General features: G+C 36.5%; 1 protein-coding gene across 2 annotated transcripts in view; it reads left to right on the top strand.

The window, feature by feature from the left end:
* The window catches only part of KLRG1 (killer cell lectin like receptor G1), a 40,165-nt gene that overhangs the window by 12,828 nt on the left and 5,260 nt on the right, over positions 1–22,077 (top strand). The window contains exons 2-4 of one of the 2 annotated variants that reach the window (XM_087442784.1): positions 9,254–9,304; positions 12,273–12,374; positions 14,984–15,153. In XM_087442784.1, coding sequence (XP_087298910.1) covers positions 9,254–9,304; positions 12,273–12,374; positions 14,984–15,153 — 323 coding nt within the window. Of the gene's footprint in view, positions 1–9,103; positions 9,305–12,272; positions 12,375–14,983; positions 15,154–22,077 lie in introns of those variants that run through there. The other variant, XM_004438646.3, reaches the window with a different exon arrangement.

Raw genomic sequence — 22,077 nt, 5'->3', positions numbered from 1 at the left:
TTTTGACCACCTTGACCCATTTCCCCCACCCCCAGCCCCCACCTCTGGCAACCACCAATCTGTTCTCTGTATCTATGAGCTTGGTTTTTTTGGTTCTACATGTAAGTGAGATCATACAGTATTTGTCTTCTCTGTCTGACTTATTTCACGTAGCATAATGCCCTCAAGGTCCACACGTTATTACAAATGGCAGGATTTCCTTCTTTTTATGATTGAATAATATTCCATTGTGTCTGTCTATATGTATCTATAGATATACACCATATCTTCTTATCCATTCATCTATTGATAGACACTTAGATTGTTTCCATATGTTGGCTACTGTAAATAATGCTGCAATGAACATGGGGGTGCAGATATTTTTTTTGAGATAGTCATTTTGTTTTCTTCAGATAAATACCCAGAAGTGAAATTGCTGGATCAGATGGTAATTCTATTTTTAATTTTTTGAGGAACTTCCTTACTGTTTTCCATAGTGGCTGCACCAATTTACATTCTCACCAACAGTGCACAAAGGTTTCCTTTTCTCCAGATCCTGTCTAACACTTGTTATTTCTTGTTTTTTGGTAATAGTCATTCTAATGGGTGTGAGGTGATAGCTCATTGTGGTTTTGATTTGTATTTCCCTGATGATTATAAGTGTGTGCTTTAATTTTCAAATATTTAGGAATTTTCTAGATTTTTTCTTGTTATTAATTCCATTGTGATCATAAAACATATCTGTAAGATTTTAATATATTTATTAAATTTATTAAATTTATTAAAACTTGTATTATTACCCAATATATAATTTACTTCATGAACCTTCCATTTACACTTGAAAGGCTTATATATTCTGTAGTTTTTTTTTTTTTAAAGATTTTATTTATTTATTTTCCCCCCAAAGCCCCAGTAGATAGTTGTATGTCATAGCTGCACATCCTTCTAGTTGCTGTATGTGGGATGCAGCCTCAGCATGGCCGGAGAAGCAGTGTGTTGGTGCGTGCCCGGGATCTGAACCCGGGCTGCCAGCAGCGGAGTGCGCGCCCTTAACGGCTAAGCCACGGGGCTGGCCCTATTCCGTAGTTTTTTAATGTCATTTTGTTGGGCAAATTTCAATTAGGCCAAGGTGGTTGATAGTATTGTTTAGATCTTTTATAGTCTTACTGATTTTTTTTTGTGTGTGAGGGAGATTGGCCCTGAGCTAACATCTGTTGCCAATGTTCCTCTTTTTGCTTGAGGAAGACAGGCCCTGAGCTAACATCTGTGCCAGTCTTTCCTCTATTTCATACGGGTCACCACCACAGCATGGCTTGATGAGTGGTGTAGGTCCATGCCTGGGATCTGAAACTGCAAACCTGGGCCACCGAAGCAGAGCACGCCAAACTTAACTACTGTGCCACTAGGCTGGCCCCAGATTTTTTTTTTTTGTCTAGTTGTTTTATCAGTTACTGAGAAAGGGGTATTTAAATCTTCAACTATGATTATGGATTTGTTTATTTCTCCCTTTAATTCAGTTAGTTTTTGCTTTGTATGTTTTAAAGTTCTGTTGTTAGGTGCATGCTCATTTATTATTGTTGTCGTTGTGTATGCTTGATGCTGTGATTCATATAATTATGAAATGTACCTCTTTATACTTGTCAATTTCATCTTATATTAATATAACCACTTTTGGTAGGCTGAATAATGTCCCCCACCACCCCCAAATATGTCCATGTCCTAATCCCCGAAACCTGTGAATATGTTACCTTATATGGCAAAAGAAACTTTGTAGATATGATTAAATTAAGAATCTTGCAATGGAGAGATTATGTTGGATTTCCACTTGGGTCCAGTGTAATCACAGCAATCCTTATAAGAGGGAGGCAGTAGAGTCAAAGTCAGAAAAGAGAGATGTGATGGTGGAAACAGAGATTAAGGTGATGTACTTGGAAGAAGGAGGAAGGGGCCACAAGCCAAGGAATTCAGGCAGCCTCTAGAAGCAGGAAAAATCAAGGAAATGGATTATTTTGTGAAGCGTCCAGAAGGAAAGCAGTCTTCTAACACCTTTGTTTTAAACTTCTGATGCCCAGAACTATAAAAGAATAAGTATTTATTCTTTTAAGCCACCATGTTTGTGGTAATTTGTCACAGCAACAATAATAAACTAATACACCACTCCAGGTTTCTTTTGTTTACTCTTTGCATGTTATATCTTTTTCCATACTTTCTTTCAATCTATTTGTGTCATTATATTTAAAGTGCATGCATTATACACAGCATATAGTTGGTTCATGCTTTTTATCTAGTGTTACAATCTCTGCCATTTATTTGATGTGTTTAGTCCATTTATAATAAATTCAGTTATTGGTATGGTTGACTTTAGGTCTATCATTTTGCTGTTTGTTTATAATTTGCTTTATATGTTTATTTTGCTTTGTTCTTTCTTTTAAAGAGACTAAGGGGATAAAAGAAAATAAACATAATCTATATATCTACCATTTCTTTTCTTCTTCAGTCCTGTAGATCTAAGTTTCCATTTTGTGACATTTGTTTTCAGTATGAAGAACTTCTTTTGGCATTTCTTGTAGTGCTAGACTGCTTATGACAAAATTTCTGTTTTCTTTACTATGAAAATGTGTTTTTTTTCCTCTTCATTTTTGATGGATGTTTTTCCTGGATATGGAATTCTGGATTGGTAGGATTATTCCCCCCAGCTTTATTGAGATGTAATTGACATATAACATTGTGTAAATTTAAGGTGTATAATGTGATGATTTGATACACATATATATTGTGAAATGATTACTACAATAAGGTTAGTTACCACATCCATCACCTCACATAGTTACTTTCTTTTGTTTTTTGTAAGAACATTTAAGTTTACTCTCAGCAAATTTTAAGTATGCAATACAGTATTGTTAACTATAGTCACTATGCTGTACAATAGATCCCCAGATCTTATTCATCTTGTAACTGGAAGTTTGTACCTTTTGATCAACATCTCATCATTTCCCCAAACCCCCTGCCCCTAGCAATCACCATTCTACTCTATTTCTATGAGTTCAGATTTTTATAGATTCTACATATAAGTGAGATCATATAGTAGTTGTCTTTCTCTGTCTGACTTATTTCACGTAGCATAATGCCCTCAAGATTCATTCATGTTGTCAAAAATGGCAGGATTTCCTTCATTTTTATGGCTGAATAATATTCCATATATATATATCTATATATATATCTATATATATACATACACACACACACTACAGTTTCCTTATCCATTCACCCATCGATGGGCACTTAGGTTATTTCCGTATGCTGGATTGTGAATAATGCTGCAATGAACATGGGGGGTGCAAATATTTTTTTGAGATAGCGATTTCATTTCCTGCAGATACTTCCCCAGGAGTGCTATTGCTGAATCATATGGTAGATCTCTTTTTAATTTTTTGAGGAACCGTCATACTGTTTTCCATAGTGGCTGTACCAACAGTGTTTTTCTTTTACCTTTTTAAAAATGACATTCCATTGTTTTTTCCTTTTTGGTTTCTGATGAGAATTCAGTTATCATTTGTGTCATTGTTACCCTCTGTTAATGTGTTATTTTTCTCTGGCTGCTTGCAATATTTTCTCTTTACCTTTGGTTTTCAGCCATTTTGTTATAATGTTCTTAGGTGTGATTTCCTTATATTTATCCTGATTGGGGTTTGTTGAGTTTCTCATATCTGTAAGGTTTACACTAAATTTGGGAAATATTTAACCATTAATTCTTCAAATTCTTTTCCTGCTCCATTGTATTTCTCCTGTATTTCTGAGACTTTAATAACACTTATGTTAATACTAATCTAATACTACTTGATATTGTCCGACAGGTCACTGAAGATCTGTTCATTTTTCCTTCTGTTTTTCATGTTGGATAATGTCTAGCAATCTATTTTCACATGCACTGACATTTTCTTCTGTCCTCTCCGATTTGTTGTTAATCTCATTCAGTTATTTTTTTGTAAATTACGGATATTATTCTTTTCTGTTTTAGAATATTCACTTGGTTCTTTTTTTATACTTTTTATTTCTCTGTTGAGATTATATTTTAATTCATTATGACTATATTTTCCTCTATGTCTTTGAGCATATTTATATAGCTGTTAGAGTTTTTGTTTGCTAATTCCAACATTCATGTTATCTTAAGTTTCATTTCTGCTTACTGATTTTTCTCTGGTCTATGACCCATATTTTCTTATTTCTTTGCATTGTAATAAATTTTTATCGTATGCTGGACATTAAACATGTTACTTTGTAGGTATTCTGCATTATGTTGTCTTTCTTTTTTAAATAAAATTTTTATTTGGGAATAACTTCAGATTTACAGAAAAGTTTCAAAGATACAGAGCATGCCTAGCACAGAGCATTCCTTTGTACCCTCCATCCCATTTCCCCAATGTTAACATCTTAAATAATCTTGGTACATTTGTCAAAACTAAGAAATAGACACAGTTACATTATTGCTAACTAAAGTCCAGGTTTTCTTTGAATTTCACCAGTTTTCCACAAATGTCCTTTTTCTATTCCAGGATCTAATCCAGGATACCACCTTGCATTTAGTTTTTGTATTTGCTTTGTCTTCTCTGGTCTGTGATACTTTCTCAGTATTTTTTTATTTTTCTGACCTTGATATATTTGAAGAGTACTGATCAGATATTTAGTATAATACCTCTCAATTTGAAGTTATCTGATTTTTTTCCATGTATAGCCTGAGGTTATGGTTTTCATGAAATATACCATAGTGGTTAGCCGCCTTTTTCATGCATGATATTTGGGGAACATGATATCAACAAGACATCACTGGTGGTTCACATGTTTAACCCTGTTCATAGGGTTAAGTTTGTGTTTTCCAGGTTTCTCCACTGTAAAGTTACTGTTTTCCCTTATCCATACGTTATTCTTTGGAAGTAAGTCATTAAGTCTTGTTAATGTGTGAGGGGAGGAAAATTAAATTGCACATCATGAGGGGGGAGTAGTGCATATCTTATTTGGAATCTCTGTAAGGAAAATTTATAACTTCTTCCCCATTTATTTATTTATTCAATCATTTATTGAAATCAGTATGGATTCAGAGGAGTGACATCACCATGAGGGCAGAGTGGGAGACCCCAGCCTCCATCCCCCAACAAAGAACAATAGTTACATAGCTGTCCACAATGAAAATAGCTCTGGGAGATCTCAGGAGTTCACTTAAGAGGCATCAGCAACACAGTAGAGAAAAAAACTTGAGAATAACCACACAAAAAGGGTAGGAACAACAGTTTCATTTCGCCGGCATCATTCCATTTCCCATATATATACAGTCAACTAATTTCAGACAAAGGCGTCAAAAATATACAATGTGGAAAGGATAGTCTCTTAATAAATGATGTTAGGAAAACTGGATATCCACATGTGAAAGAATGAAATTGGACCCTTTTCTTACACCATGCACAAAAACAACCCAAAATGGATTGAAAACTTGAAAGTAAGACCCGAAACTGTACAACTCCCAATAGAAAACATAGGGAAGATCTCCTTGGCATTGGTCTTGGCAACGATTTTTTGGAATGTACATCAAAAGCACAGGCAACAGAAGCAAAAATAAAAAAGTGGGACCATGTCAAATTAGTTTCTGCACAGCGAAGGAAACAATCAATGAAATGAATGGGAATATAAATTGGTACAGCCACTATGGAAAACAGTATGGAGGCCCCTCAAAAAATTAAAAATAGAGCTACCATATGTTCCCGCAATCCCACTTCTGGGTATATATCCAAAGGAAATAAAATCACTGTTTCAAAGAGATATCTGCACTACCATGTTCATTGCAGCATTATTCACAGTAACCATGATATGGAAACAACCTTAGTGACTGTTGACAGATGAATGGATAAAGAAAATGTGAGATAGATATATATATATATAAAATGAAATATGGAAATCCTGCCATTTGCAATGAGGACATTGTCTAAGTGAAATAAGACAGACACAGAAAGACAAATTTCATGTGATCTCACTATGTGGAATCTAAAGAAAAAAAAAGGTCAAACTTAAGTAACAGAGAGTAGAAAGGTCATTACCAGAGGCTGGTGGGTGGGGGAAAAGGGGAGATATTGATCAAAGGGTATAAATTTTCAGTTATAAGATGAATAAGTTCTGGAGACCTAATGTGCAGCATGGTGGCTATATTTAATAATAATGTATTGTATGCTTGAAATTTGCTAAGAGAGTAGATTTCAAATGTTCTCACCACACACACAAAATACTAAATACTGGAGGTGATGGATATGTTAATTAGTTTCAGTGTAGTAATCATTTCACAATGTCAAATTAAAATCAAACTTCAGGGCCGGCCCCGTGGCTTATTGGTTGTGTGCGCGCGCTCTGCTGCCGGCAGCCCAGGTTCGGATCCCGGGTGCCCACCGACGCACCGCTTCTCCAGCCATGCTGAGGCCACATCCCACATACAGCAACTAAAAGGATGTGCAGCTATGACATACAACTATCTACTGGGGCTTTGGGGGGAAAAATAAATAAATAAAATAAAAAATTAAAAATAAATAAATAAAATCAAACTTCACATTGTACACCTTAAATATATTTATAAATATATTTAAAATATATAAATCAAAACTTCACATTGTACACCTTAAATATATTTAAATAAAAAGAAATCAGTATGGATTCATAGATTTTTTTAAATTCCTGGGTGATAATCCAATACTATTATTTATTTTTTTGCTCTAATTGTTTCATTTATGGCCATTGGGAGCGTTTTCAGGTTGGTTCCTGTGTCCTTCCGACATGCCCTCATCTTTTTTTGGTTTTGTTTCTCAGTACATCCTTATTTTCTAGCACTAAGAGACTAAAAGATGCTCCAGGCTCATCTTGTACTTTTCCTGCCCTGGCCCTAGAATTAGTCATTTCCTCAAGGAGTCTGGGTTCCTATGTTGCCTTCCTTTTTTTTTTCTTTTTTAAAACATCTTAACCATTTTTAAGTACAGTTCCATAGTGTCAAGTATTGTTATGGACTGAATATTTGAATATTTGTGTCCCTTCCTACTCCTAAATTCATATGTTGAAGCCCTAACCTCCAATGTGGCTATATTTCGAGATAGGACCTCTAAGGAAGTAATTAAAGTTAAATGAGGTCATAGCGGTTGGGTCTTGATCTGATAGGATAAGTGTCCTTATAAGAAGAGATACCAGAGAGCTGGCTTGCTCTCTCTCTTCCTGCACACAAGACTGAGGAAAGGCCATGTGAGCCCATAGTGAGAAGGTGGCTACTGCAACCCAAGGTGGGAGTCCTCACCAGGCACCAACCCTGCAGGCACCTCAGTCTTGGACTTCCAGGGTCCAGAACTATGAGAAAATGGATTTCTGTTGTTTAAGCCACCCAGTCTATGGTATTTTGTTATGGCAGCCTAAGCAGACTAATACAAGTATATTCAAATTTTCATACCACATATCTTCAGAAGTTTTTCCTCCTGCAAAACTGAAACTCTATAATCATTAAAGAACTCTCCATTTTTCTCTCTTCCCGGCCCCTGGCAACCACTATTCTATCTTCTGTTTCCGTGAATTTGGCTACTTTAGATACCTCATATAAGTGGAATCATAGAGTATTTGTCTTGTTGTGATGGGCTTAATTCATTTAGTGTAATGTCTTCAAGGTTCATCCATGTGGTGGAATGTGACAGGATTTCCTTTCTTTTGAAGGCTGGATAGTATTGCATTGTATGTATAGACCACATTTTGTTTATGTTGTCTTCCTTTCAAGGGCATCAAAATTTGTTCTTATAGGCAGCTAAATTACTGGTGGGTCTGTTTGGTTCTGTCAAGCTTTGCTTTGTTTCTTTGTTCAAGCTGGTCAGCACTGCACCACCCTCGGTGTCAGTCTTCAGCTGTCAGCCCTGCAGGGGGACTTCTCAGCTGAGACTTGCAAAATCATGTCCTCTGTCTGTACAGCCTAACTGTTAACCGAGGACCTACGGTGACTTCCCAAGCAGCCTTCTGAACACCTCTCTCTGTGCAGCTCTCTCTTGTCAGTTACCCTGCCCTGCAAATTCCAGGCATGTACGCAGCTCAAAACTTGGATCTCTGCCTCCTCAGCTTAGTGAGACTGCTGCTCTGTTTAGGATTCATTTTCTTGTTTTGTGCCAGAAAGTGGCCCTAGGTAGCATGCCAGGGTGATTGTAGTGCTCTCCTTTGTGTGTTCTGTTCTCTCAAGGATCATGGTGCTGTCTGTTGTTCTGTGCCTAAGCAGTTGCCTCTTATATTTTGTCATGTATAGTTTTTTGGCTGGAGGTCAAGTCCAGTATCAGTCTGTCATGGCTGAAAACAGAACTATATTAGTTTTTATTAATATGCTTTCCCTGTTTTTCTTCTCTTTCCACTCTTCTATCTTGATACATTCTGTCTTAGTGAGCCTGTCTATTCGCAGAGTTTCAATTTCCTTTCTGTGTTCCTTACTTTAAGGTTTTATTAACCTTTCACCTATTAGAAATACATTACTAACACTTTAGTATGTACTTATTTTATTTGTTCCCCTATATAGTTGTCTTCGCAAATAAGAGAATGAAGAGAGAACATGTAATGGAATTTTTGACACTGTGAAGGGTAAAGATTAGAGCACAATGAGAGGATGTTTGGGGGAACACAGGGGTACAGCATATTCACAAAACACAGATCTGGGCAATAGTCCATTTCTCTCATGATTCCATGCGCATGCAGCCAACAATCCATTTCTCTATCACATATCACTACCCCAAAAGTCCAAGAAACAGTGAAATCAGTCCCATTTGGTATGCATCTATTTTCTCAAAAGGCAACAAAGCAAATATAAAATCTGAGATAAATTCGTAGCGAGGAACCACTCTTATTTTTATTCCAGTTTCCATAATTGAAATTGCTGGACTTAAGAGCAACTTTCCTTGCTCGATAGAATTAGGTGAGATGGGGAATCAATTCAATATATATTTAATGATCATCTAGAGAATATGATGAGGCCAAAAAAAATCATAATTTAGAATATTTCTTTCTATAGGCAGTCCCAGAATTTGAATCATTTCCTGAAAAATTACTTCTGTTTTTGTCATGCTGGACCATTTTTTTCAAACAAACCTTCAAGTTTCCTGCCAGCAGTTTAGAGATTGGGGTGTTTCCTGACTGACGCACATCTCCTCACACTTCTATAATTTTACTCTCTCAACTGAATGTGAAAGATTTTAGATGGAGATGACTGATAATGCTATTTATTCCGTATTAGAGTTTTCTACCACACCCCAGGCCCAGAATGACTCCAGACCACAGCAAAAAGGTAAGTTAACCAAGTCAGTATGGAAAATTGTGCATAGTGACCATAGGCTAAGGGATGAATGGGAGGTAAAACAAGTTTGGGGTAGAGGATGTAGAAAAATGGAGGGTAATTTGAGGAAATACTTTTGGTTCAGTTTGAACTCCAGAGTTGGAATATGAAAATTTGGTATATGGTCGAGGATCCGATCTTAGGTCTCAGGTAAATTCTTTTCTAACCATTTACTTCTATGATCTCATCTATGAAACCCAAGCTAGGGCAATTCTGTTATTCTTTGTTACTCCTGAACTACTGCAAGAGTTTTGTTGGGAGAGCTTTATCTCTTTAGTAATATTTGGAGTAAACTCCTGTAAGTTATGTAAGCTCCATAGCTTTCTCTCTTTTTGCTACATAGCCTTATTATTATAATTTTTAGTCTCATCCTTTGAAAGCATTGCCATAATTTGCTAAATCATTCCAGTATACTTGGATATCTAGATTTATTTCTCTTACCATAAATTACACAGCATTGGACATTTTTCTTTTTGAGGAAGATTGGCCCTGAGCTAACATGTGTTGCCAATCCTCTTCCTTTTTTCCTTTTTCCTCCCCAAAGCCCCAGTAGATAGTTGTATGTCATAGTTGCACATCCTTCTAATTGCTCCATGTGCGATGCTGCCTCAGCATGGCTTGATGAGCGGTGTGTAGGTCCGGGCCCAGGATCCAAACCCCTGGGCTGCTGTAGCGGAGCATGTGAACTTAACCCCTACGCCACTGGGCTGCTCCCTGGACATTTTATTTGTACATATTTTTCCTTCTTTTGGATTATGTCTGTGCTAATTTTTAAGGAATAGAATTATTAAGTCAAAAGGAATGTACAAAGGAAGTGCAAGGTCACACACCCGGTGATAAGTTGGAACTTGAGTATAATTATTTTGATTTCTAGGTAAGTGGGTTTTTACTTATGTACAGTGCACATTGCACATTCTTATTTATTGCCGGTGTGTTCATTCCTACCCTAGCTTTGCAGGGTGCTCTACTTGGGAAAGGGAAAATAGACTGGGAGCTTTAAAATGACGTTAAAAATCTTTTTCAAAAGTATTACATGCTCATTATAGAAATTAGGGAAACTATGAGAGCACATATAAGAAAAAAATCACGAGTGATTTTATAACATGGTGATCATCACTGTTACTATTTTGAAATATTTTTGGCTTTCTATGCTGACTCTGCTGTATATACTCCACTAAGTGGCTTTTAATGTGTATATTTTTTTAAGTAAATTAAAAAATATTTTTTAAATTTCACTTAATTTTTTGAATCCGATTGTGGTTATACAAATATAATTATGTTTTAATACCTTTTTTCCATTTAGCATAACATCTAAAATCAACATTCATTTCATTAAATGTTCTTCTATAGTGCAAATGTATTTTCTTATGTCACTAGAAACCTAGTGTTTTTGAATTTATCAGTCCTAATATTTATCGTTCAGAACTCTCTCATTTTAAAGGTATTTCTCACTATGAACTTCTTTCTTTTGAGAAGTTCAGAATGCTTCATAGCTACATACACATATCCACAGGATGATTTATCTAAAATTTAAATAGGAAAGTGAGGCCCAGAGAGACAGAATTAATTTTCCAATTTCCAAATTAAAGGTTACAACATAAAGTAGTTAAAATTAGAACTTAAATATCTTACTTTATAGATGTTTGCTCTTCACACATAACTTCTATACTATCAGACTATGAGACTGCTTTGATTTTGAAATAAAAGTTTGGGTAAAAAATATTTCAATTTTCCAAACAAAAAACAAATAGCATTCTTAGGTGTAGGTTTATGCAACAGAGTTAATATGAAGTAGTGTCCATCTGTAAACATGGTATCAACCTAAATTCATTACTCTTCCAATAACGACAGTTTACAAAGCACTTCTGAGATATAGCTTATTTTATTTTCTTTTAAATTTTATTTATTTAAATTTTGAATAGGTAATACATCACGTGGTTCAAAATTCAAAAGGTACAAAAGAAATTGAGGTAAAAAGTCTCCCTCCTGTCTCTGTCCTCATTGATTTATTTCCCCTCTGCAGAGTCAAACAATGTTGTCAGATTCTTGTGTATAGTATACATTGTTCTGGAGAATATTTCTTTAACTATATGTCTTGAAAGTCATTCCACGTCTGTAAAAAAAAGCATTTTTGTGTTTGTGTGTGTGAGAGGAAGATTGGCCCTGAGCTAACGTCCGTTGCCAATCTTCCTTTTTCTGCTTGAAGAAGATTGTCCCCGAACCAACACCTGTGCCAATCTTCCTATATTTTTTTGTATATGGGACTCTGCCACTGCATGGCCCTATGAGTAGTATGTAGGTCCACGCCGGGGATCCAAACCCATGGACCCCAGGCTGCCAAAGTGGAGCACGTGAACTCAACCACTACACCACAAGGCCACCCCCCACTAAAAAAAGCATTTTTTTTTTGTTTTTTTCCCCTAATCTTTGTTAGAAGCTGCATATTCACTTTATGTATATATCAGAATGTATTTGACTGGTCTTTTATTGATAGACATTTAAGTTGAATTCAATCTTTTCCTCCTACAAATATTGTTGCCATGAATAGCCTTATAAATACGACATTTTGCACATGTGAATATCTGTAGAAGATTTTTCAAAGAGAAATTGCTGAGTCAAGGGGCAAATGCCTTTGCAATTTTGGTAGACATCGCCAAATTGTCCTCCAAAGAGGTTGTAGCAATTTATATTCTCACCACTAAAGCGTGAGACTGTATAAGCCACATTTCCAAAGGAAAAAGGTATCCTTAACTTGATAAATATAGTATATTCCTTGATGAAGATGTGGGTGGAGTCTTCAGGGCCGCGGTTCAGTTCCCACTAGGCCAAACTGCTTCAAGATCCCAGATATCCTTCCCTGACTTTTCTTCCTTCAGCTTTCAGTCTGATCAGAATTTTGCTTTGAATTCTGTTCTTGCAGCTTCTTCCAGGTCCCCTCTCTCTTGCCATGTGGCAGTAGCTTTGGGGCTTCTGAGTGCCATTCTAGCAAGTTTGCTGCTATCCCAATGGATTCTGTGCCAGGGTAAGTGCTAACTGAAACCAAAATTTGTGTTATAAAAGCAACGTAACATAACAGAAAATTTGAGAAATGAAAAATAATTCCAGCAAAATAAATCACCACTTGTGCACAACATTTCCTGGGTATAGTCTCCTAGTCTTTGGGTACATGCATTTGTGTAAGTATTTATTCTTTTAACAGAATTTCAATCAAGTCCTCTAAAATCTCCCTCACCTTTCTTTCTTTTTTTTCTTTTTTGCGAGGAAGATCAGTCCTGAGCTAACATCTGCCAATCCTCCTCTTTTTGCTGAGGAAGACTGGCCCTGGACTAATATCTGGCCCATCTTCCTCCACTTTATGTGGGACGCCGCCACAGCATGGCTTGACACGCGGTGTGTCAGGGAGTGCCCGTGATCCAAACCCGGGCTGCCAGCAGCAGAATGCGCACACTTAACCACTACGCCACGGGGCCGGCCCTTACCTTTCTTTTTTTTTTTAAGTAAGTCTGGGTGTAGTTCTGGTCATAGTGTGCTCATAATTTTGTATATTACTTTTTAATTTCATGTTGTGTCATAAACATTTTTCTACCCACTACCATATCTATCATGATAATCAAATTATGATTATAATATTAATTGTGTTTAGCTTTTCACATAATAGATATAATTGAATTAAACATATTCTGGGTTTTTTTTTTTCCCATTTAGAGAATTTCTAGATTTAGTTCTTCTAGGTCCTTAAATATGATGATCCAGAGGGCCCTCAGTGTATTGTTTCACAATCCAGAGTCCTAATTTAGGTTTGTGTTATCTGAGGATGATTGTTAGTGAGACGCTATACAGACTTTATTCATTAGGATTCTAAGGGTTCAGCCCTAGGACCTCTACCTCAGACCCAAGTCCTACTTTTGACAGAAAGAGACTTCTAGGGAAGTTGGTAATTTCTAATACAGGCTGGGTAACATCACAGTTGTGTGGAAAAAGCACAAATCGATAAGGTGCCAACTTTATAACTTGGTCTCCTGAACCCTATATTGGTCGCATGCCAGGCCTTCCCATAAAAAAGTTGTCTTATCTTTACAGTAAAAAGGACTACTTTCCCCATTTTTAACTGCCAAATCTAGAATAGATATACAATCTATTCTGCAATTATATATCTACACATGTGCTCACTTGATATAATGGCTCATACTTTCCTATTGTGGAATTGTGCTTATGGTGAGTTTATACAAAAATGTTTCATGGAAGTAGAAAATCAATAGAAAAACAGAATCTTGGTTGAAATTACCTTGAAAGCGTAAACCATTCCCTTTCATTTTCGCAGAACTATAATCCAACCATTTTAAAGGAATGAGAATGTTCTGTATTTAAAAGAGCTCAGTGAGGAGAATTGTATCACTTTTCACTTTAGCATCTGATACCCTTCTCTGTCAGAAAATCCTTTTTTTTGATATCTAAGTGCATTGTTTCTGCTGAAGTATAAGTCTTTTGTCCAATTTCCAATGATGATACACAATCACATTTGTGGTTAAAAAAAAAAACCCAAACGACCTTTCTTTCTAGTTAAGTTTCTGTTTTTAGCTTCTGTCCTTTTCTTCTGCACTATTATGGGGTGTCAGGGTGAGGTTGGGCATTCTGAAGGATTCTGCCTGATTTAAGCAATGTATATTATGCAGTTACACAATGTATGCACTGAGCCCATATAAAAAGTACACTGATGCATATCCTGCACATGCACAGTTATTTTATCTGTTATGTATACCACATGTGCGTAAAAATCCTAGCATAAGCAATATACTCTCTCTGCAGTCCTCAGCAAGATTGTACCCATTTCCTTCCCTGCTCCTTCAGTCATAGTCACATCCTTGCTGAGTGAAATGTATAGTAGTATTGATGGAGTTGGACATTGTGTGGGCATTTAATTTGAAGCCATGCATAAGTAGGGGTTCAGAACGAATCGCCCCAAGATGTGCCACTCTGGCATGCAGATTATTTTGACCTGAAAACAATCAAGGCCCAGAAGTCTCAGGAAGAACCTTTGCATTTCCCCCTAACTGCCTAAAAGACTTTAGATAGAGGACCTGTTCCAGGAAGGGAGATATTACCATAGATAACTATAGTTTAACATGAACTAAGTGTGGTAGACGGGGCAACCTAGCAAGGCCTCTTTGACCAAAGTCCTCTCTGTGTCCCATTGTTTTTTGATGGCCCAGCAAACATTCATTTACTGAACATTTGCTCTTTTCATTCTTCCTGTGAATTGCCTTCCTTCCCTTTGAAATCCCAGACTCTTCCCCTTCTCCTTAGTCTAGAATGATAAATATGCCTCATTTTGCCTGACTGTTTTTGGAATCTCTCATGATAATGTGGATTTCCTGTACATATGTAATTAAATTTGATTTTCTCCTGTTAATCTGCCTTATGTCATTTAGATTTAATCAGCCAAAAGAACCAAGAAGAGAAGGGGGAAAATTTCCCCTTCCTGACACATTGTTGTGCATTTCTCTAAACCTTGATCCGAGAGGTGGTGGGGCAGGGAAGACGCTGGGACAGCCATATTCCATTTTAGCTCCCATTTCAGCCCCAAGACTGAGAAGTCCATAAAGATGTGAATCAGGTACTTTTCCTTTCTAGGTTCCAAGCCCTCCATTTGTGCCAGCTGTCCTAGCTGCCCAGACCTCTGGATGAAGTATGGTGACCATTGTTACTACTTCTCAGTGGAGAAAAAGGACTGGAATTCCAGTCTGGAGCTCTGCTTATCCAGAGACTCACATCTCCTTATGTTTACAGACAACCAGGAAATGGTAAATGCAAACATTTAGAAAATGTAAACCTAGATGTTTGCATAGGCATGTATGTGTGTATGTGTGTGTGTTGGAGGTAGAAGGAGGTGAGCATTACAGAGAGGAATTAGACCAGAAATATGGGTCTAATTAAAAGATGCAGTAGATCCAGAAACATACGTGTCCAACAACAAGGAGGTAGCAGACTCTTACACAAGAGCTGGTGGAACTTGGGAGGGAGGGAAAGAGAGATAGCCTGGTGACAAAGAGACCACGCAAGGGATTAAATGCCTTCTTTTAATCTTTTTCCTTTTTCCTTCATTTATTGGAATCCAGTTAAGTTCCAGGCTAGGAAACAATTGGGGTGGAGGAGGGGGCATGAAGAGAAAACAGTTCCAGAAAGTTGGGAAAGAAGGAGGAAACTCTGTATGTGTGTGTGTGTGTGTGTGTGTGTGAGAGAGAGAGAGAGAGAGAGAGAGAGAGAGATCCTAAACTCCTTGCTGGTGAGCTCCCTTCGCACAGGGCTCTCAGATCCTTCCTGTCCACCCAGCAGTCTCCTGGAGGAGAGCTCTTTGTTAATCCTGCAGCATCTCAAGTTAATACAAGGAATTGACAACCTGAGGTAACCTGGTACAAAAATCAGTCAAATTCTAACTTGTCAATGTAAACGATGTATACAAAGAAAATAAGAAATCCTAGTTAGGTTTTTAGTGCCAATTTCATGCTGATTTTCGTGTTTTGATATTGCTTTATGTATTCTTTTTTGATTAGAATCAAGTCACAGAAAAGAGTTTACTAAGAATTCAACTTAACATCAACATCTAACAACAACTAACAAATTAACATCCCTTGGGGAAATTTAGAGATATAATTACTCTAAAGCAGTTGAGGAGAACATATAGAACCTTAATTTTATAACTCCCTATTTTAAGAAAAGACTAAAGCATCTAGATTCTTGTTTTCTGAAAAAGCAATACTCATTCCTTTGAAATTCTGCATAGACTCTAACTCTAGATCAGTCCACCTCTGTGACTTACTTTTCCTTTAGACCGTCCCTAAAGTAGGTGCAGAATGTGTTGGGGTTTATTCATTAGACATATGAAATCTTGGTTTTATGTCATCTGCTGATAATAACCTTGCTTTCTGGACGGTTTTGCAGCAACTCTCATTCACATTCTGCTATAGCTGTGTCTGAGGACTTGAGCTGACTGAAGTCAATAGCAGAAGTGAGCGAAGAGCTTGAAACATTGCTGAGCAAATACTGATCAACAGAGTAGTGAGTCATAAGGCAAGACAGCACTGCAGAGGACTGTGGTGTAGCAGCTACTATAAATTACATGGTGTGATCCAGAGATGAGGAGGAAAAGGGCTAAGACACAGAATATCCGGGAATTGGGGACATTTGTGTTTCTCTGAGGTGTCCCAGAGGAATGGAGTAGTATTAGAGAGAATTTTCCTTTCCTTTCTTTCTTTACTTTCCCTGAGTCCTGTCGCTACTATTGAGTAAGCAGAACAGTTAGATTGGCTACATTTCCAAAACTTGTTTATTTCCTCTTAAGGTCCCTTAGTTCAAGTCAGGACTGGAAAGGATAGAATATTGCTGATAGATTTAATGGTTACCACAGATAAGTTTTGCTTCTGACATTCCTGGGGAATCTTGCTTGGTTCTCTGGCCTAATTCTTTTTCTTGCTCTCAGCCTTTGTCAGATTCTGTAGAACCAACTTGACTTATATCTGATCTGCTGAGCCTCTTGTACTGGTGGTGTTCTTCTTTTATTCTCAAGGCAAGATTTGTATACTATTTTAAGATATGCTTGATATTCCTAGTATGATCTTTAGGTCTGAACAGCTACCAAAAGAGCCTATGGATCTATTCAAACTGAAGTTTTTCAAACTGGCATGCCACTGGTGGAGAATACTGCTAGGGAATTAGGTTGGTGTATGCTGGAGGCTGCAAGGCTATAGGAGTATCCCTCTCATGTAGTTAAATAGTCTTTCAGTAAGATACATGTCTAGTCCACCTCTATCTTAGATCAGTTATACCAAAGTATATAATAATAATCATAGAAACTACCATGTATTGAGTACCTGCTGTGTGTCAGGTATTTTATGTATATTAATCTTAACAGCATAGCCTACAAAATAGAACTCAACATCTCCATTTCACTGAGGAGTGAATAAAATTCAGAAGAGTTAATGAATGAATTCAAGACTATAGATCTGTCAGAGCCAGACTTTCTTTTTCATAACCAGATTTTAAGCTCCACTTCAGCCCACTTCTAAAGTCATTTACAGAAATATTGTATTTGACAGCTTCCAGAATCCATCTTGTGCACGTTGAAAAATGAGATAACTTTTCCTGTTAATTGTCTTCTATTGCCTTTACTTTTCCATATGTATGAATTGAAATTGAATTTGAAAATCTGGAATGTACACTTTATGGCCTTTGGGATTTAATATATTTAAATATATTTAAAATAGTGAGATGCTCACTTGTCTCTGTTTTCTATCTTGGACTCCAAGATTTATTTTATTTTTAAGAAAATAAAAACAAAATAGAAATTGAATTGCTCTGTTATTTCCTGTTTTCTGTTTACATTATAGCATCTGCCCTTTGTTGTTCTTTAGATCTTTAGATATATTCAAATTCTTGATTTTTGTTGTTATTTTTGTTCACAAGGTTCAGTTTTAGATGTTAGCATTTGTTTTTTTTGTTTTTGGTGAGGAAGAGTGGCCCCTGAGCTAACATCCATTGCCAATATTCCTCTTTTTGCTGAGGAAGATTAGCCCTGAGCTAACATCTGTGCCCATCTTCCTCTATTTTGTATGTGAGATGTTGCCACAGCATGGCTTGATGGGGGAGTCCTTGTCTTCTCCTTGAACTTTTGATATTGATTTTTCTTGTATTTCGGGTTTACATCTAATTATACCCAAGATTTCCCTCTTTGGATTCCGCAGTGCAAACACCATGGTAACATGGCCACTTTTCCTCATATTTTAAAGTAGGATCAGGTAATGAAAAGGGCTTAGTTTCAGACACTCCTGAGTTTGGATTTACTATATTGCTTACCAGCTATGTGAACTTCAGCAATTTTCTTAACCTCTTTGACTCTCATTTTCCTCATGTACAAAGTGGTGAAAAAACTTTCCACAATTATTACGAATATTAAATAAGAAAATCTATGTGTAAGTTCCTTTAACATAGTAGGAATCGCTTAATTTTAGTTTTTCTTCTTTCCACTTTAACTAATCTCCTTGTCACTCAGAATAAAGCTAAAAGTCAAAATAACTTTTGTTTTTCTCTTCTGTCTCCTAAGACATGAAATTTCAGTAAAATATATATCACAGAGTAAATTTCACTTGTTGAATTGAGTATTTCTCTTATGAGGAAATCTGAAGTGATTTGTCGGAAGATTGAAACAAATGTCTGGAAACACAGGGTAGATGGTAGGAGAATTATTTTCCTCTGGAGGTCTTTGTAGTCTGGTAGAGTGTCTTTTGTCACCCTTCCTTCATAAGCGGGTCAAACAGCCAGTATAACCTTCACATCAAAAGAGGTGTGGGAGGTAGGTTAGGATATCTTTCACTATCTTTTTCTTTCTTTAACTTTTTAAAAAATTGTGGTAAAATATTCATAACATAAAATTTACCATTTTAGCCATTTTCAAGTGTACAATTAAGTGGCATTAAGTACATTCACGTTGTTTTGAGATCATCACCACTATTCATCTCTAGAATATTTTCATCATCCCAAAATGAAACTCTGTATCCACTAAACAATAACCCACCTCCACTCCTTTCCCTAGTCCCTGGTGACTACTGTTCCACCTTTTGTCTCTCTCTGAATTTGACTGTTACATCCTTTTGTATCTGGCTTATTTCACTTAGCATATTTTTAAGCTTTATCCGTGCTGTAGCATGTATCAGAATTTCATTCCTTTTTATGGCTGAATAATATTCCATTGTATGGATATACCACATTTTGTTTATCCATTCATCTGTTGATGGGCAGCTTTTCACTATCTTTTAAAGACAGTGCTCTCATTTACAAAGCAAGTCTTATTTGCTTTTAGTATTGTACACATACACAAAATTATCAGGAAAATTTGTATCAATATTAAACTGTAGTAATTTGTAGCCTATCAAATTTCTCTTTGAAATCTCTTAATGTATCTACATATCTGTATATGATATTAATCAATGTTTACATACTACAGGGTATCTGAAAAGTTTGGAAACATAGGATAAACTTATTTTTAAACAGTATATTAGATACATTTTCAAGTAATATGCTCAATGTGTTTTTAATTCAACCTCCAGAAATGTTTTCAGGTGAAATACCTTTAAATTTAAAGCAATGGATTCTAATTGATTTTAGACTTTATGGGTGCTCTGTAGTGTGTACTTTATTCAAATTAATAACTACATCCATTGCTTTAACTACTTCACCTGAAAAGGTGTCTGGAGATTGAAGAAAAAGATATTAATAATATTATTTGAAAATATAACACACATAGTATTTAAAGATACATTTATCCTATGTTTTTAGGCTTTTAGGACAGCCTGTATTTGTGTGCTGCTTTTATCACATAGCATTTTTTCATTCCTATTTTTCCCAAACATTAAATTATTCTAGGGCCAGCCTCGTGGCTTAGCGGTTAAGTGTGTGCGCTCCGCTGCTGGCGGCCTGGGTTCAGATCCCGGGTGTGCACCGACGCACCACTTCTCCGGCCATGGTGAGGCCACGTCCCACATACAGCAACTAGAAGGATGTGCAACTATGACACACAACCATCTACTGGGGCTTTGGGGAAAAAATAAATAAATAAAATTATAAAAGAAAAATTATTCTAGGTAATTTTTTAAAAATTTTCTATTTTCTATTATTGCTTAACTACTTTCATATTCTTAGACAAAATTTTACTTATTTCCAATTTATATGCAGCTGTAAGCATATTTATATGAAAATCAAAAGATATAACCAAATCAAAATCAAAAGATATAAACCAATTTCATAGCTTTGACATATTACGAGTTTTCCTCCATGAACTACCTTGGATGTATCACATAAACCAAGTTGATTTTGGAAGTTTAAGGAGTATTTTCTATGCCTTAATAATATTTTAATTACAATTTAAAAATATTACCTGCAAATGCGTGTGTGTGTGTGTGTGTGTGTGTGTAAGGTATAAATATTGACCTTAAAAAAAAGGAAAAGGAAAGAAAAAATGTACCTGATTTCATTTGTTTGTTTTCTATATTCATCTTGCTTTTAGATTTTGCATTTTTTCTCTCTAAAATACAACCAAATGTTACAAACTCTAAGGTGACATAACACCTAAGTGCTCTAGTTCACACCCTCTCTGGAGGAGAAGAGTTCTGAGTTAACACCTTTCCTTATACATTTATGCTGCTCTACACTCACACACACACACAGACACACATACTATCTGTGAGTATATAGAACATAGGTAATTGCATCTGATTTTAAAGGCTTCTTCCAAGTCGGAAGATTTTCAAGTGAAAGTGACATGGAAGATTTTCAAGCGAAAGTGACATGGAAGATTTTCACTATCCAGCCTCCCCAGTAAGTAGTAATCTGGCCTGATCATGTAACTTAGAATTGTGCAGGTCTTGACTGTAGTCAGTAAGTGCAGCATTGGAGTTTGCATGTGGGCATTCTCTAATTCCAGCTCTTCAGCCTCTCACTGAGGTTTCTGAGCAAGTCTTTATCCATTTCTGTGCTTTATTAGCTGCCATTCATACCCTTGAAATGACAGGAAGAAAGAAATGGACTATTTTTCTTATAATTTCACTGGAGAAATGAGGAAAAACTCATTTCTTCCTCATTTAAATAATCCTTTTAAGTAAGTTCGTTAAGAAATGTGTGAAAGGTTTCAAGCTCTCTTGAATTAGGGCGTCATTCATCTATCTTACCCTACCTCTTCTCTTCGGTCTACCTCCCTACCCACAACCTACACAGTGAAGTACTTGGTGTGGGTAAAGGAAAAAATGCAGAGTTTGTGTTCAAAAGGATTTAGCCTCTTGCAGCATAAGACTTAACTCTATGTTCTTTAATTCTAGAAATATTATTGAACATAATTTCATATATTTTTCTAGGTGCTGGGGATACAGTAGTAAGCAAGAGTTATTGCTATTATAGCACTTGTATTTTATTTATTTATTTATTTATTTATTTATTTATTTATTTATTTATTTATTTATTGTGAGGAAGATCAGCCCTGAGCTAACATCCGTGCTAATCCTCCTCTTTTTGCTGAGGCAGACCGGCTCTGAGCTAACCTCTATTGCCAATCCTCCTCCTTTTTTTTTCTTCCCCCAAAGCGCCAGTAGATAGTTGTACGTCACAGTTGCACATCCTTCTACTTGCTGTATGTGGGACGCGGCCTCAGCATGGCTGGAGAAGCGGTGCGTCGGTGTGTGCCTGGGATCCGAACCTGGGCCGCCAGTAGCGGAGTATGCGAACTTAACCACTAAGCCGTGGGGCCAGCCCCAGTACTTGCATTTTAGTAAGAGGAGAGAAAGACAACAAACAAGTAAACAAACAAATATGACGATATGTGCTTTGAACAAAATGAAACAGTATGCTCTAATAGTGAATGTAGGTATTATTTTAGATTGGCCAATTAAGGAAGGCCTCTCCGAGCAGGTAACATTTGAGTCGAGGCCTAGGCCTGAATGACAGTCATGTGAAAATCTAGGGGAAGACTGGAACCTAGTGAGTGAATAAATGGTTGGCACGGGATAGATCGTGTAAGACCCTGTAATACATAGTGAGGATTTCAGATTGTATTCTATGTGAAAAGGGAAACCATTGGAAAGCATTAATCAGGGGCGCAATATGATCTTATTTACACTAGAAGAGAAAAGCTGGATGTAATGCAAAAGTTTAGCACTGGGAGAGAAAACTTAGGTGCTTATTCA

This window comes from Ceratotherium simum, chromosome 17 (genome assembly GCF_057802395.1).
Source record: "Ceratotherium simum simum isolate JZ-2026a chromosome 17, ASM5780239v1, whole genome shotgun sequence".
Classification (NCBI taxonomy): domain Eukaryota; kingdom Metazoa; phylum Chordata; class Mammalia; order Perissodactyla; family Rhinocerotidae; genus Ceratotherium; species Ceratotherium simum.
The sequence above is the reverse complement of the archived record's forward strand: the minus strand, read 5'-3'. Positions and strand labels throughout refer to the sequence as shown.